At 46.3% G+C, this 17,613-nt stretch overlaps 1 protein-coding gene across 3 annotated transcripts in view; it reads right to left on the reverse strand.

Annotated features, from left to right (window-relative positions):
• Window positions 1-601: 601 nt before the first annotated feature.
• LOC143433178 (uncharacterized) overlaps window positions 602-17,613 on the reverse strand; it is a 56,650-nt gene continuing 39,638 nt past the window's right edge. Inside the window, exon 5 of one of the 3 annotated variants that reach the window (XM_076910454.1) lies at window positions 602-1,027. In XM_076910454.1, the coding sequence (XP_076766569.1) occupies window positions 777-1,027 (251 nt within the window). In that variant the 3' untranslated portion in view covers window positions 602-776. Of the gene's footprint in view, window positions 1,028-8,068; window positions 8,410-11,072; window positions 11,165-17,613 lie in introns of those variants that run through there. The other 2 variants (XM_076910463.1, XM_076910474.1) reach the window with 2 other exon arrangements.

The following is a 17,613-nucleotide window of genomic DNA, read 5'->3' on the forward strand; positions in this document are numbered from 1 at the left end:
GAGGCACGGCAGATAAAAGCGTTCGAGCGATCGACACATTACCGATCCCGTGGTCTTCTTAAATAGCGCGAGGTACTTCAGAAGAACGCCCGCTGGCATTTCTCTGTCTGTCGGTACGATAACTCTCGAACCACTTAAGTTCTACAGCTTAAACTTGGCACAGTGGTTCCCTCGGATGAAATACATCCTTGGGCTTGAATTTCGGCCAAATCGATGATCTATGCGGGTCGGGGTTGGCCAAGGTATTCCGTGCTGCGAGATTTTTTACAAAAGACACGGGTCGTCGCCGGGGTCCCTTACAGAGACAGAAGCTACTCCTCGTGTTACCTAACTAAGTACTTTCATTTTCTGTTTCCGAATCAACGCACGTCTCGCGTACATCCGTTTGCTAGCAGTTTCGCGGTGGCTTCGAATCTTCCTACTCCGTGTATTCGTCAGGCGGTTCGTGAACTTTGCGAGACACCATTGACCCATCGCAATCGCTTCGAACCCGCGCGCAACGTTATACGAGCGTCGACTGTGTCCAAGAGATGCAGGTCGAAAACAGAACAGAACGAAGCACAATGAAATCGACGGTCAAGCGCGACGTTTGCCTGGTCGCAACTGTTCTAAGTGTTCCCCTCGTAGGCATAGGCTCGATGGCTCGAGACGATACGAGCGTCCAGGCTCGGTCAGGGCAGTCCGAATCCGAAGAAAGGCGCGATGGGCCTGTCGTCGAAGAGACGGGGTGGCGGAAGTGGCGGTGGCCGCTTCCTCCGCGGGGCGATCAGCGTCCTCTACAAGGACCCTTTCACGAACATCATGTCCCTGTGCTTGGTGCGTATGTGCGAGCGGAGGGTGTCGATCCTGCTGTACGTGGCTGGACAGTACGGGCAGATGGACCTCTGGGCGGTGTGTATGTGGGAGTGGTGCCAACGGTTGGTCACCTGTTTCCCGCAGGCACGGCATCTCCAAAGGGCCGGCGAGCCGAGCGTCACGGCGAACATCTCGTGATAAGAAAGATCGACCGGCACGTTGGGCATCGTACCTGCAAACCCAACACGCCTTCATGCGATTTCCCTTCTTGTCCCATGTGTCATGTTCTTTTCTTTTCTGTTCAGTTCATTCTTAACCCCTTGCTTTAACATTTCGACTATAACTGCCGCGACTCTACGTTACACGCGCACGAACGTGGAACGTTCGATGGAATTTTTCGATCGTTATTGGACACATGCTTTGTAAGGCAAGAGGTTAGCATTTCCCACCCCCCTCCCCGTTTCTTTTGGTTCTTGTGTGGCTGTTCGTTTGCACCCCCGATCGTTGCGCGTTCGAATTCTCTATTGTTCAACGTCGCGCGTAACTCGAGGATCGAGTGGCAATCGAGATGAGTTTAATCGTCGAAACGTTTAAAAGACACTTCGTTAGTCTCGCTCCTCTGGATGAGCGGCTTATTAATGATATTAATGACGATGAACGGTCGTTCGTAAGTGTCCCGGGAATTTTGTTCACGAGAGGATTCGGTATTACCATATCGTCATTATTATAGTCCCCCATTAGCCATAATAGAACGGAATTTGCTCGGTACTAGGGGATTCGCGAATCTAGGTCGATTAAAGTTCTCCTCCGGAACGGTAGTCGGGGAAAAACCGACTCGTATTTTCGGAATTTCATGCTTCTAAAACTCTCGAATGGTAGGAAAGGCAGTAAGGAAGAGAAAACGATTCTAAACCAAATATATCAATTCCTGAAAATAGTTAGCTCCGTTCGATTTTACCCTTTAGCTGCGAAGACGTAAGAAAACTGTTGAAAATCTCTGAAAACGCGCTAACAAAAATTTCATAAAAGATACACTCTCGAAACGTATTCTTCTCGTCGAAAGCCCGAAGAAACCCTCTCGAGAATCTCGAGTCGCGCAACGATCGTTGAGGGGTGGCGAACGATTACGAAAGGTGGGCAAAGTGTTGTTCAGGTGTGCGTCGAAGCAACGAACAAAAAGAGGCTCCACGAACAGTTCATTCAGCGGCGCGCGAGCGTCATCCCTCTAGCGTCATCCCTCCAGGATAGAGAAGCGTTCGGCGAACGTGCCTGAATACTCACGGTTTCATGTGCGACGCAGCTGGCGAGAAAAATGCTCGTACGTTTGCTGATATTATCGGGGGATTACCTGAGAACGAGCCCGGCTACGTACACGCCTCTAATCCTTCGAACGAGGACGTGGCGAAGTTATGATTGCGTTAGGCGATGATCGATACCGAAAGAAGCTTACGTATCGGCCGCACGATCGCTCAGCTACGTTCCGCTTAAGTCCTCCTGTGCCCCGAGATCCTCGACGGTTCGTATCGCTTCGGGTTTTCACCTTCTTCCTGCGTCCCCTGGACCACGTGTCCCGGGTCACCACGTCGCGCGTTGCTTAACAATCGGTCGATTGGACGCTGGTTCTTGGGAAGCGGATCGTGCGGGAGATGATTGCGCGAGGAATGTATCATCGGAGTTGGAATGAAATGTTTTTCTTTCGGACTTTTGGAATCGTATTGCGCTATACAGATAAAGAATATATGTGACTAACAATTGACAAGTTGTATCGATACGTTGGACAAGTTTCTCGCCATTCTGGTGAGCATTGAAACAACCTCCCTTCGATTCCCTTCGCGATACTTGAAGAATTTGCTTCTCGCCAATAATTGAACAGTCTAGTCGTTTCTCAAGTGAAACAGTAGAACCATGCAGATACGAATCGGACGAACTTTAACCATCAAACGACGGAACACACCAATATGTAATGGGCAATGTTTAGAAACCATAAGCCATTTCTTTTACGCGGCTAATCTCGAACGAGCACCGGCGTTACTGCCGGGAAAAAATGGCCTCGACGCGGGTAAACCGCGAATACCTGTGTGTACAGAGCGCGAGCGTCGGAGGCTGGCGAATATTTCACTTCCAAGTCAGTATACAGCCACGGTTATACCCGAAGGCGGCCCCGCTGCTTCTGATAATCCACGCCGCTGGGACGTAACTACACGGCGACAGTTATGCCGTCTGGTAATCGACATCGTGTGCGGAGAAGTTTGCGCGCGATCTATCGAGCAACGCGAGCCTCCCCAACGCTCGCGCCCGCGGCTCAGAAATTGCCTCCTCGACACCCCATTTCGTGGCAGCCACTTCCGGCTGGCAGTTTCGCGACTGGGTGAACGTCTGGACTTATTTTTCGAGGAATGTTTTTTACCTCGTACATTCGAATTTAGAGCACGAGCTTCGTGTTTTTTGGAATTTCATGCGCTGCACTTGGATTCTTCTCTGTATCGATTGTTAAATCTCATTTGTAGCGCTCGTTTCGTTATTGGAGGAACGAATTGAATGGTTGCATAGAGAAACAATCGCATTCCATGTGCCCCAGTTTGTGGGAAAACACTGTTTTATTGCTGAAACTATAAGTCGTACTGGAAAAGTTAGCATTAGATAATCATAGTAAGTAGTTACGTCCCAAAATAACAAAGTGAACGCGCGATTGATTAGTCGTAGCGAATAATTAGTTGCAACGAACAAAGGGGCTGGGATATTTTCGATATTTTCCAAGCATTTTCCATTCTCCATTGTTTCCCGTTCAATTACGTGTGAAATTCGATTTTTTGTACAAATCTGGTTGACTAACGAATACACCGGGCGAATGTTTATGCATTTATGCAAAGTCGAAGTGCGCGAGATACAACAAAACGATCATAATTCGCAGAGGATGTACAAAACGTTCGAAAGCAAAGTTGCGCGTTGTCCTGTTTAAAGGCGAAAACGAGTCGAGCGTTTGGATCTCGTTCCTTTGGTCGCGCAAGCTTGGCGCACTCTCGATCGTCGCCTCGAGACAGAAAATGGATTCCTCTTTGGTGAAAACGATTTATTCCCATAATCACAATTCTCATACGTCTATTAAATCCACAGATATGCAAATTTCCCCGGTGATTGCTTTATAAATTCCCTTAAACCTAACGTCACCCGATACAAAACACTCGATCGTAGAAAATGTGCGGCGCAACGTCTTCGAGATACGAGCGCCAAAGAAGGGATGAACGCGAGTCACCGTTTTCGATTACTCGAGAGCATCGAAGTTCCCTCCGAAAACACGAGAAACGAACGAATTTACTTCTTACAATTTGCTCGACGATCCGAAACGTTCGAACGTAACGACGAACGAGTCGAATCGCGGTGATCGATCGCACGCAATCGTATTTTTCACGACTTTTAAATCGCGAACGAGCGACGCCTGGCTTTTAAAAGGCCGTAATGGAAACGTCGCTAATCGACGAAGGTTCCCCGCGGAGTAAACGACATCGTCGGATGAGATTATTAAAGCAGATGCTCGCGAAAATTTCGAACGATACAGGGCTAAAGATACCAACTTTCCGCCGCATTCTCTAGTCGAGATAAGAACTTCGTTAATTATGTTAACACTAATCGTACTCGCTAATTACGATAACGAACGCCCAAGTTTTGTCGATTTCACGTAAGATAATATCGCCTGTGTTCCTAAATTATTTTTTATAAAGAATTACAAGCGGTCGTCCACGTTTAAACGTAATCGAATTCTCACCTTTTTCCGACGAGTCGACCAGAGATAAAGTATATCTGCTCTTCAATGAGACAGCATTAATTCCGTGATAAAATCCTTTTATGTCAGTCGACTCGATAACGTAAATTCTATCGAATTATACTTGTTTACTTATCAAGTCTGCCTCGTCTCGTTTCATTAATTCCTAAGAACGAGACGATATTCGCGCGTAGCGGAGGAAAGGCTTGGCCAGAAATTTCGCGCTCGCTAATTTCGACGTCTCCATTACGATCGCTAGACAGTGACGCCCCGTTTACTTAGAACCCTAACTTATGTTACATTATACAGTTAAATATTCAACGGTCTCCAGATATAACATTTGTCAGAACTATAACTATATAATTACTAATAACGCTCGTATTACAATTACTAATTTACAAGATCGGCTGATCGCCGGCCCGAAAGATGCAGACACTTTTCGCGTTCGCGAAGCTGGAAAGATTCGTTCCACGTCTTCTGAAATGCAGGAACGCTTAATCGTGGATGGTGTAATCAAAACGTGTTTATATTGATCCGCCTCGTTTAGCCGTAACTCGCTCCTCAAATAAAGAACAGGATTTAACGTAATAGTCCTCTCGAAGATCTGTGTAGATACTTAAAGAGCATCAATCCAGGTCAGGATACAAGCCCGGCACTAAATTCTGAAGGCTCCTCCTGCAAATTTTCTCCGTTGCACTTCGCGTGGAAGTCGTTTCGCCGAGTTTCGTCGAGATTTTCAGAACAGAATTTCATCGTTGCGATACGAATTTCTTTTCGACGATGTATATAATCGTTAAGCGATCTTATCGTAGCTTGTAATTCTGGAAGAAATTAGCATGATTAAAAGCATTCTATTCTTGTGATTCTGAACATTTCGATGTGTCGTTCGACAGGCTGGTTCCTATGCCGTTTTTTTAAATTCTTCGAAGAATTTTAATTAAATATCCAAACGAAATTATTCCGCCTTCCGGCGGTACGACAACATTAACCAAACAATCTAGCCGCTGGAACCCGCGCTTCTTCCTAATAACCTTTTACCACGTTCATTTTCGTCATTTTGTACTCTTCCAAGCGGTCTTCCACGATAATGGACGCTGGAACTCGGATTCACGGTCTCGTTGCATGTTCTATTTAAATTCTACAGACTCTGCTTCGCCGTTTACTCAACCTTATCCAACGACGTTCTTTGATTCGAGATAAAATGGAGAGAGAATTCCATAGCTAGTCAAGATTTCATGCTGCGCACGATTTGCTTTCAGATATTTTCCAATTTATATCGTTTCTCCGTTTAATCAGAGCGTTCACGCGCGTGTCTACGGATTAATATCGATCAATTGATAAAATCACGCCTAACCTGACCGTGACAACCTCCGTTGACCGTTCTCGAACAGCATCGCAAAGCAACCGTTCGCATCGGTTGACCTAAACGATACAACCGCTAACCTACGATCACGAGCTCCTCGATTCGGATCTCTTCCTTAAACATTGACACGCGTGTCCAAATTGTCCCCCGCGGCCCTAGCCACGTCCACCAGGAAACGGTAGCGCGAAACCACCGGAAGAACGAGCGACGTGGAACACGAACGGGCCAATATTTGCACGAATCACACGGTCCCAGAGATTAAAGGGTGCTGGGGCTATTCTACGACCGACAAAGAGAGGAACAGTCGAAGAAACATTGAAATTTAGCTTCCATCGCCGCGCCATCCCCTTCTTATTGCATTCTTCAATCGCGAATTATCTTCTGGCGTTTATCGAGAAATACTTAAATACATTTGTGAAATATTGAAACGTTTTTCTAGCGAATGTGGCTTCGGAATCTCGTGCGAATCATTTTTAAAGCTATAGAATCGAATATATCGTACGGGAGACAGAAAATCGCAAAATTGTGCAGTTCATCGTGTCCACGGACGTTATGTTCGAAAGAATAAACAGACGTGAAAAGTGGGTACACTTCCACTCTATCGATCGAAGGGAAATCGACTTCGTTTAAGCTTTCCGTTACGTTCTATACTGATCTTTCTAATTCGAGCGATTCATCACACGTACGCGCGATGTTTAATAAAATACGCCTCGCAAAAAGGAGAGAAACGTAGCTGAAAATTCAGTTCCCTTCCAATGAATTTAAGATCCGCCGCGCGTTTAATTGATGGCGGAAATGTATGTATCAAATGTGGATCATAAATTTTGGAAAATGTAGGTCAGCTCGGAACGAAATCCAATAATCTGTTCGAGCCTATCGAGGAACGTGCTATCGATTTGCCACCGAGCGAACGACCAGACTCTTTCTCCTTTGGAAACCGTCGAGAACTAAAATTTAATAAAACCGGCTTTACAACTACCGTGGCCGATCGCTTTGGACGCGAAATAGACTACGTTCACGCGTCCGAAGTAGCTGAAACGGGATCAGTATCGAGCATATTAAAATAAATTCCACCTTTCCACTCCCAATTTAACTCCAAACAAAAAAAAAACAAAAGAAAAAAAAACAGAAAAATGCACAAAACCACTAAACGAGTTTCCCACGAGTTATTAAGAAAACGCGACTGATAACGTAACCGAGGTGCTCCAGTTGGAAGAAATCCTCGATCCCATTTATGCACACGCTGACAGCCGTAGAACCAGTCGCTCCATCGCGACTTACGATCTTCCCGGACGAGCGCGAAAAGGGATCGGTAGCGCGCGAACGACTCGCGTGGCTTTATCAAATTTTCCATTATCAGAATCGTCCCGTTTTACAGCCGCCGGTGGCGCACAATACCGGGGTGGCCGTTTAACCCGTTGCACGGCAGACAATATCGCCACGGGGCGGTGATCCGTCGACGTTTGGCCCACCGTTTCCCAGCCGTGTAATAACGTTCAGGGTGGGGGGCGCTAAAGAGCGCGGGCACCGTCGTAAGGGCCGACGGTGGGTTCTACGTGGAAATCCGTGCAGATGCGGAATTCGTCCGGTTTAGGGCCGCGTAAAACGTTTAAGTGTTTGCCATCAAATTTTCCGCCGGCACGGTTTACGGTGTCGGAAACGCGTCGACTCGGCGAGAAGTCGAGTCGAATCGAATCGTATAGCGTCTCAGGATTAACGCCCTTGGGGACGCTGCGGTAAGTCGATCGAGGACCGTTCGATCCTGAACGCTCGCCCCGGGGACATCGCTACTGCGAGCATTGGACAGGATCCTGGAACGTTTAGCGACGGCGAGGGACGTAGAAATTGAAGATCTTCATATCGTAACGGAAGGGTGGTAATCGTGAGCCGGGTTATTACGAGGGCGCAGAGAATCGTCGCGTATCTCCACGATGCTAATCGTGGCTTTGGGGATGGTGCGATACCAATAACAGATGATTCCAGCAGAGGCGAAGTTCGATCGTAAAGTAAGGGAGTGTAAATATTGTGGAAGCCTAGCGTGGGCTCGCAGGGATCGCGACGCCTTCGAGGAGCACCTCGAAGGTTACAAGCGTGGTCGAACGTTCGCGCGAGAAGTAGCTGCATCTTTGTTTCGGACCTGAAAACAGTTTCTAGTAGGGGAAAGAAGAGGGTGAGAAAGAAACCATAGGGAAATGGTAGAAAGGTACCATTTCGACGATCGACTCGAAGGGATCGCCGCGCTAGATCCGCAGCTGTCGGCACGCGTGCTTGCGCTATTGCGCGTGCGCGTGCTTGGTACGCGTGTGCGTGAGCAGGGTGTCGCTGCGCGTGTAAACCGCCGGGCACAGCGGGCAGGCGTACTTTCCCGGGAAATGAACGTAATAGTGATTGCGCACGTTCGACACGACCTTACCGCACAACGAGCACCGCCTCCTCTCGTCGCTGTTACTCTGTCTCTCAAATATTTGCGATATCCGCCAATTTTTCAGCTCTGCAACAACAGAAACCACAGGGTCAACAAGCCTGCCGAAAATGCGTCGCGTCGCGTCGCCTCGCGTCGCGTCCGCGTCATCTCTCTATTTCCGGCTCTTTTTTTCTCTTTCCCTCTTTTCTTTTTTTCTCCCCCGTTCTATCCGCCCCAGCGTGCGCACGTGTGCGTGTAAGGCTGCGTGTTAACTCGTAGGAAACGGAACTGGTCGGTTACTTCTCCGTCCCTTCGTTTTTTTGTTTTTTTTTTACTACGCGATATCTTTAGAGTGAGGTCTTAAGAGTATGGAAAGATCCTTTGCCAATGTTATTCGTACGGATCTCGTGTAGGGAAGTACCATTTTCACGGGTTATTCGTAGGCAAATCACAAAGAGGGGAAAATACACGCGCGATCGTTCTTTGCGTCAGCGGGTAACCGAAATTCTAAAGTCCTTTGTAAACCCATGCGAACAAATCGATACGTTTCTTTCCCGTCGGTATCAGAGAACACCCCGTGACAGGTTAAGTAATTTCATTTCGTACGACAAACACAGCCGCGCAGAGGGTTTCGACAAGAAGAACGATAGCAGGGCCCATAGAACGTTCATGGGTGGTTCGTCAGAAGACGGGACGCACAATTCGGATAATGTACAAGTACTCGCACAGACGTACACACAAACACATAGAAGCGTTATTAACGCGTGCCTTGACGCGAGATTTGCAATGGACCGCGAATCGAGTTGTTGGCGCATTAAATTATCCCAAGCATACCAAATCCCCATCCTTCTTACGCGAACAGGTTCGTGTAACTGCGAGGAGACGGACCGGGAGTACTATTGCAGAGGATCGAAAGAGGAAGCGGTGGTACTCGGTCGCAGCACCAACTGCGAGCAACCCTTCCGAAATATTCTTCTGACAATTTTTCCTTTTCGTCAAGCTTCTGCTTGGATAGCTTTTGTCAAAGCAAATTCTAAATTGCCTCAAGTTTGCCTGGAATATTAGATCGGAGCGAAACAGCGCTTTGATCGTTCCTCGAGGGCACTGTGAGAACGTGAAATGGTCCGAATTAACCAGAGGATCGTCTGCAATTCATAGCTAGATTCGGACGTGTCTCGTAACGGCACGTCTCCGCGTTAGAATGGCAGGAAAAAGCGAGCGGCATCGGTCGACAAAGAAAAATTGGTCACCGTGATAAACGGAGGCATGATCGTGTGTCAAAAAACTAGCGGGAAATGGATCCGAGCTGGACGAATTATTGGACGTTTTGAACGCCCAACGGATAGTTTAGTTTGTGTGTGCGTAGGTGTGTGTGTGTGTATTTTTTTTCTTTTTTTCCGACAACGATACGTCCGACCGCTGAATCCGGCGACAGCGGCCGGAAGTATCGGCAGACACGGGACGGTACCAACTTCGTGACGCCTCTGTCTGAAATTGTCGATCGATCAACACGCTGAACGGCACAAACGATTTGCAAATTGCCTCGTTGCTTTTAAAACACCGACTCGTTTTTCCACTTCGAAATGTTCCTAGTTTAAAGAACGAGGAGAAAGATAGGCGATCCAATAGAATGTTTCCTATTACAACTTCTACGAACGCCATTTTGGACCCTGCCGGAAGCGTTCTCCCTGGCCCGACACTATTCTCTAGTCTCGAGGGACAGAATTTTTCTCAATTCCTTCGTTCTCGTTAAATTTTAACCGTGCGATCACTTTGCAAACGAAACCGCCACTTCCCAACTGTATCCACGAGTCCTCGAGAAGAAGCTCTCTCTAAGTTCTGAAACGAAACTCGATGAAAATACGTGACGAGAAACAGCAGAATCGCTGTTAAACGTAGAGCAAGACACGTGGTTGTACCTTGGTGCACAGATTCGAGCCGCTGAAGGCCTCTGTACCCCAAGTGACAAACGTGCACCAAACCTCGCGATGCGTCAACCCAGCCAGGCATTTGACTCCTCAAAGCGAACGCGACCTTGAACTGGGAAACACGTGAACTCGAGTACAGACAATTCCAACATGGAACGACATGCACGATCGATAAATGCATCAAGTGGAATTCCCTGCGGTGGAATCTCCTTGAGGACGCGCGCCACGATCTTTCGATGCCTGGAATGTTGTCGCAACGCTTACCCTCCGCGGATATTTTCATTCACAACAACGAAGAATAACCGATTCGATGAAACTTGGCTGCTCGCCAGCCTTTTTAACAATGCACGTTGTTTTTCCACGATCAACTTGAACAAATGTTGCACAACCTAGATGGAATATTAGCGGAATTATGAACCGTGCGATTGATTTTAATCGAATAGAAGAGGTTTAAGATGGCCTTCGAATAATCTAAACCCCTGTGGACTGGGGAGTACAGGGAATTGTAGACGATTATATCTGGAACGAAACTGGTTTGAAACTTGGAAGCGAAACTGTAATCGTTCGAGGTGTGTTCTTTTCCTTAAAGAAATTGTTACCAATAATCGACAGAAACAACGACGATTCGACGGCTCGATGATTGCGTTCGCACTCTCTAAACTTGCCCCCACAGCGATGCGTTAACTTCCGTACGATGATCGACGATTTCGTTTCCCATTTCCCCGGGATAAGGTCCGAATTATTGATTCGACGCGAGATACTGATCGAAACTCTCTCTCTCTCTCTCTCTCTCTCTCTCTCTTTCTCTCTCTCTCTCTCTCTCTCTCGTCGGTTGCGTTCAACGGAGGATTTCTAGTAAATTGGTTCGACGTCGAGCAGCGTACGGACGCTAACGGGCAGGGGGTAACAATGATCTGGAAGAAAAAAAAAAGAAAGATAGACGGCTCGGTTAACACACAATTATGTTTAATCAAAAAATTAGTATGAAATACATTAAATGCACATGTGATTAATTCTCCATAGTTTTTTTGTTGGATTTTTTTTTTTGCAAATTTTTGTAATGTTTGCTTCATTTATAATCCTCATCATCCATATATTATCTATACACTATATAATAATTAAAGGTGTATATAATAATTACAATCGCGCGTAACATAACACTTGCAATGTTAGAATAACCATAAGAGTAAGAATATAATCGTAGTAACAATAAGAAGTAGTAAGAATAATCATCATTTTTTTCCCCATTATTATTATTATTATTTATTTTTTTTTCTTTATTCACGGTTTCACTTCTCGGTAATAAAATCGATTACGTCCTATGATCGTTAGTCCTCGTTTGTGTCGGCATGGTCTCCGGTTTTTCGCTCTCTCTCTCTCTCTCTCTCGTGTACTACTGCACGAATTATCTTTCAGCGTATTTTCTGCGTTTCTGTGTATTAGTTTATTTTTTTATTCCTTTTTTTTTATCATCGTTTTCATTCGTATTATCCTGTTTCCCTCGTCGATAGCGCGTCTATTGTACGTACGTCGGAGCCAAAATGAACTGATCGCGGAATAATTCGTCCGATTTGTAAGGAGAACGATGGAAACTAGCGCGTTTGTCGCCAAATCGTATGCTCGTCGACCGACGGGATCGTCGAACGATCGCCTCCTTCGTCGTCGACGACGACGACGAGCGAGGCGACCGCGACGATCGCCGCCTCGACGACCGCCGCGAGAATACGCGTTTCGATCGACGAAGCTTGGCAAAAGCGCCATCGCCGTCTGATCAGACATCGCGTATTACCGCATCATCCTCGTCTCTAACTCTGTCCTGATCTCTCACCTTGTGTGTGCATAGAAAAAGTGTCGCAACGAAGGATAAACGAAGGAACGGAAGTGAAAAGGAAGAGAAAGAAGCGAGATGGTGCTGGAGAAGAGCTCCGCGGAATCGTAACGAAAATGTTGGAAAGAACATAAGGGGAGCGAGATGTTTTTCTTCTTCTCTTTCGTGGAAGGGGGATTCCGAGGGATGTGAATCGAGGGTGTGAGGTGTGGGGGTGTTGGGGGGTTGGGAAGGGCATTTCGCGTCGATTTGGTTCCTTCTTCATTTTTTTCTGTTTTTCTTCTTTTTTTTTTCTTTTTCGTTTGACACATTCACACGTATATTCATTCTTCACTGCTCGCATACCTATATGGTGAAACGTTCGCGCACACTGTCACTCTCTTTGTTCACTCTTGCTCCTCTTCCAGGCCACTCTCACGCTAATTCATGCTTTCACACGCGAAAATGCAACGGTTTAACGATTCTTCTATTCTTTCTCTCTTTTCTTTTTCTATCCCTCTCTCTCTCTCTCTCTCTCTCTCTCTCTCTCTCTCTTGCTTTTTCGTTTTCCCTATATATATATATACACACACGTGTCGTGCAAAATCACAACTTTCAGTCTGACAGTCGCGCCGATTTATTTCTTCCTCCTACTCTCTGTTTCTACTCTCCTCGCTTGTTAAATCTTAAACTTTCTGCTCCTCTTCCTCGCGCTTTCTTTCGTTTCTTTCTCATTTACCTATTATGTATCATTATTATTATTACTCTTTTTTTTTGTCGTTTACTTTAGCCGTTCGAATGACGAGTAGAACACTCTCAGTATAGTGCGCGCGCGGGGAACGACGACCACCCCCCCGCGAGCATGATTTACAATTATTACAATATTTTTTTTTGTTAATATATATATATATATTATCCCCCGAGAAAAATAACAAAATGTATATATATATATATATATATATTTATATTTATATTCATATTTATATTCATACGAAGATAGATATATACATATACCGCGTGTGTATATACATATATATCCATGATTAATCCGCGTACTTTTGTATATATTAATATATAAAGAGATATTAATAATAGTACTTTTTTTTTTCCTTGTTAATTAGTTCGGTAATGTACAAGGGCGAACGGGCAGCTCTCACTCGCCGAGCTGAAAAACAAAACGCCTGAACGTGCTCCTTATCCTATGATCAGCTAAACCTAGACCCTAGGTAACACCTACACCTATGTAACTACACTCATAATGTTCACTTGCACAGCCATAGTTTCTTTTCATCTCGTCGCCTCTATCGCGCCCATCGCCCGCACATCTTCCTCATCCCCTAAATCTCGACCCGGGCCCCCGTTCGTATCCACATTTTCCCCGCGTCGTCGAGCAACGTCGATTTAAACCTCGTGGCCTCGATTACCAGCGGCACCGTCGAACGATTTCGACGATTCCGCGTTTCGTCCCTCGAGGTGACCGGATCCGTGTCGTTACCTCGTATCACTCGGACGCGTTAACGTTTCGTTACTCACGGGGGGGGCGCAGCGGCGAACGGAATTCGGGGGTAAACGTTCCAGTTGGTCCCTGGTTCGATCAAATGGCCACGAGCAACGGTCTGCAACGTGTTTCCGTGACAAACGGCACGAAAGCGCCGCGACTCTTAACTCTCGACTCGGTGGAGGGAACGTCGGAAAGTGGTCACAGTACTGGAAATATTCGTCGCGTCGCCTCCTCGACACGTAGCGGCCATTTTTAACAGCAACGATTCGTAACCCCCCGACTAAAACGGAACCTCTTCCAGTAATAAAAACGGTACGCGAATGATAAACACGTTCGACGCTCGAGTGACGCGACGGACGTCGCGATACCAGTACTGCGCGAGACCACCGAGGTATCTTTCGAACGTTAGTACGACTTTCGAGAATCGTGGAGAACGCGCGTCGATATCGAAGAGTCGAGTAACGAAACAACGCGAACCATCGATTTTCCGATTCCGTGCGAGGACTACGACGATGTATTAAAAACGGTGGACGCGTGACGGACAACCAAGACTCGACGGGGATAAAGGAAACGAACGGGGTGAAGGAGGGGTTGGCGATCGGACGAAGCGGTTCCGATTTCACAGACGGACAGAACGCGATCGCCGATCCGGTTCCGCGTTTCCCGCGTTTCATGCACGCGCGCTCGCGCACGGATCGATCGAGCCGCGTGTGTCGCGGCGCGACGACTTTGAAAAGTGAACGGAAACGTGATTTTCAATCGTTTTTTTTTTGTGCCTCGCTCCATTCTTCTTCTTCTTCGCCCCGTTTCCTCTGTTTCTCGTTATTTTCGTTTTTTTTTCTTTTTCTTTTTTTCTCATTTTCCCTTACACCACGGTAAACTTAACGCGCGTTTTCGGCCAGTGACAGCTGCGCGTCCCGCATTTCCCTATATCGCAATATTGCACGATTTCATTTTTTTTTTTTTCATCATTTCTTTAAATTCATCTTCAATTTCAATAAGGTGTTAGCACCAATCTATTATATCACAATGTTCCACTCCACACCACGCAATTGTAAATATATAAATACCTATATGTAGTAGTAGTAGTAGTAGTAGTAATAGTAGTAGTAGTAGTAGTAATAGTAGTAGTAGTAGCAGTAGTAGCAATAGTAGTAGTAGTAGTAGTAATAGTAATAGTAGTAATAGTAGTAATAGCAGTAGCAGTAATAGTAGTAGTGTAGTCAATAGTAATAATAGTACAGTAGTAAAGATTTCCGTTTAATTAATAAAGGTTCCGATATAACAGCCAGACGATCCGTAAACGACTATTTTCCTGAACTCTATGCGTACCGAGTATTTCTCCTCTTTCCGCGGCTCTTTCTCGTCGGTTACCCGCGTCCCTCTCTCGACTAGTCGATACGCGTGCACGTCGTGTTCCCCGTGTGCTCTCTTTACGTCCTCCCCCAGAAATAAGTTCGCACGGATATGTTTCCACCTCTCGCGCGTTCGAGTCTGCGCGCGTGCACACAGTCGAGGAGCTCGATGAAATAGGGGATGCACGTGCCGCGTGTCTATCGATTCCCTTTGTTTTTCTATACCGTCGCATCCTAAAATACCTCGAGACGCTGAAACGCGTCGAATTTTGAAGATCGAGCCCCTCGATCGTGCGCGCGTCTGTTTTTAATTCCTCTGGCTTGGCATAAAATGACCGCTAGAAGCCTAATCCTCGCGAAAGGAGTCGCCCGTTAAGAGCCTCCGCTTCCGTCCTCCATCGTGTTCGACCATCGTATCGGGGCGACGTTACCAAACGGTTCGTTTCCAACGAATAAAAAATAAGACGGAAGAGACGCGTGGCCGTAATTCGTGCCGTTTCGTCGGTAAGAAACTTGGTTCGAAGGGTGGAATTGTTAAACGCGAGCCTTCCGGGGGCCAGACTGGCTCTCCCACCCGCGGCGTCGCTTAAACCATTCACGATCTTCAGCCAACCTGTATCTATTAACCTGAAAGCCCCATTAGGGAATTAAAGCGCGAATCAGCGGCGGGCAAAAAGGATGGCCGGCGCTCGACGCCAAGAATGCGAGCGCAAATTGGCAAAACGCTGCCGCTGGCTGTGATTGACTGCCCTCGGACGGGATAGCCGGGACCCTCGACGGTGTTTCGGGTGAATCGAGATAGGCGACAGATCGTTATAGGAATAGTCTACCACGCATGAATCCATCCGTCACTGGATAGATTTGCTCGATTTAAAACGAGATGAAATAGTTACGCTGATAGATCGCCTGGGATTCAGACACTTACTATCATTGCCAATTTTGTTTCTTCCGATACAAATCTAAAATCATCCTAATAATATCGGTTCCAAGTATAGACATTCGAATTCGCCATAGAAATCGATCGTAATTTTGCGTTGCATCGATTCGCGTCGCGATCGAATACCGAGAGCCGTAACGAGGAAATATTTGCTCAGCCTCGGGACGCTTGTCTTGCGAACGACGTTAGACCCTTTGAAAAAGTTCCCGAGTTTATCACCGTGCGCGTTACACGTGCGACAGACGTCTCGCGATAGTTGGGAAAACTTTCAGGTGGGTGGAGAACGACATTGCCCCTGCGTTCTTTAGAGAAGGACATGATGTACCGCACTGCTCGCGAGCCGTGCGAGATCTTCGATAATTAACGGATAAAAAGTTTCCATTCGATATTCAAACTAAGAGCACGATGAAGAATTCAATAAGACTCGTTTGCTGGCTATTCAAACACGATGCATCAACACCTAAACGACCCCACTAAACAACGTGTAACAATTTCAGTGAATTCAGAATTTATAAAATATCTGTACGAATTGATTTTCGACCCAGCAAACTACAAACTCGAAACCACGAAAGTTGTCAGATCTATAGAGAAGTATAACCAACGAGAAAGCTGATCGATGCTCGGAAGCGTGCACCCTCCTCCGTTCACCCTAACCACGTGTCGTTGAGCGTACCGCGTCAGGGTTTACGCTTCCGTAAGTCGAGCGTGCACGCCTCTCGTTCCAAGAGGAGCAAGTTGGCCCGCGAGGGTGCGTAAGAACAGGGGCTGGTAACTACGGACAGGCACAACAGGCACACTCTGCCCGTGTAAACGAAAAAACAAACGCTCGTCGTCTGGATGGATTGCTAACGATCTCCCACCGCGTTTCCCCGTGGCTGGCTCCGTGGGCCAAAGTGCCCGTTTAACTCTACGCCAAGTGTATCGATCTCGACTTTCCAACCTGAGGACTTCGCTACGCGAGCGGTTTTTCCCTTGCAAAAAACGAGAATTCGATGAATTCATTCCGAGCCATCGCTATTAGCCACTGCGAAATTTCCTTGATCGATCGATCGATCGTGAAGTAAACAACGCGTTACACGATCAATTGTATGAATCGAATTTACTGACAAAGTAGTTAAACGCGATTGTTTTTAATGTAATTTAATTTTGTCCACGTACGTCGACAGCAATGGTAACCTCTTCTTGCGATTAATGACCAGTCGTTTCGACTATTTCAAAAATTGCACAAATTCCTCCCACGATGCCCTGAAAATCTTCCGCGAGACTGTCAGATGTGACAAATCCCAATGATCCTTAGAGATTAATTCATAGCTGCTGATAACAATTATACTTTGTACGTTCGTAGCGATATTTTCCGATGAACTCTGCAAAAGATATCGGATAGAGATTATTTGAAAAGTTTCCTTCTAGCGAATGAAATATTAAGAATGGGAAGAGTTGGGAATACCATCCAGTTTTGAAGTTCTTGAATTTTCGTCATTCTGTTCCAAGGAGGAATTTCCAGAACGTTCCAGAACGAAAGTAGACAAAATTTTCATGTTGTTTCCCTGGTTGAAAAACAAATTTTCTTTCGTTCTTTCCAAAGGATTGTAAAGAGACGCTCTATTTTCTAATCAGGATCTGCTACAGGTTCCCTTAAAAAGGAACCACAAACATTTTTGCGACAGAGAAATTAAAATGTCCAGGAAATCTCGCTTTGACCTAGACTTTATTTCTATTCCAGAAGAAATGCTATCTTTATTGCCGGAAATTCATGGTAAAAC

This window comes from Xylocopa sonorina, chromosome 1 (assembly GCF_050948175.1).
Source record: "Xylocopa sonorina isolate GNS202 chromosome 1, iyXylSono1_principal, whole genome shotgun sequence".
Taxonomy (NCBI): domain Eukaryota; kingdom Metazoa; phylum Arthropoda; class Insecta; order Hymenoptera; family Apidae; genus Xylocopa; species Xylocopa sonorina.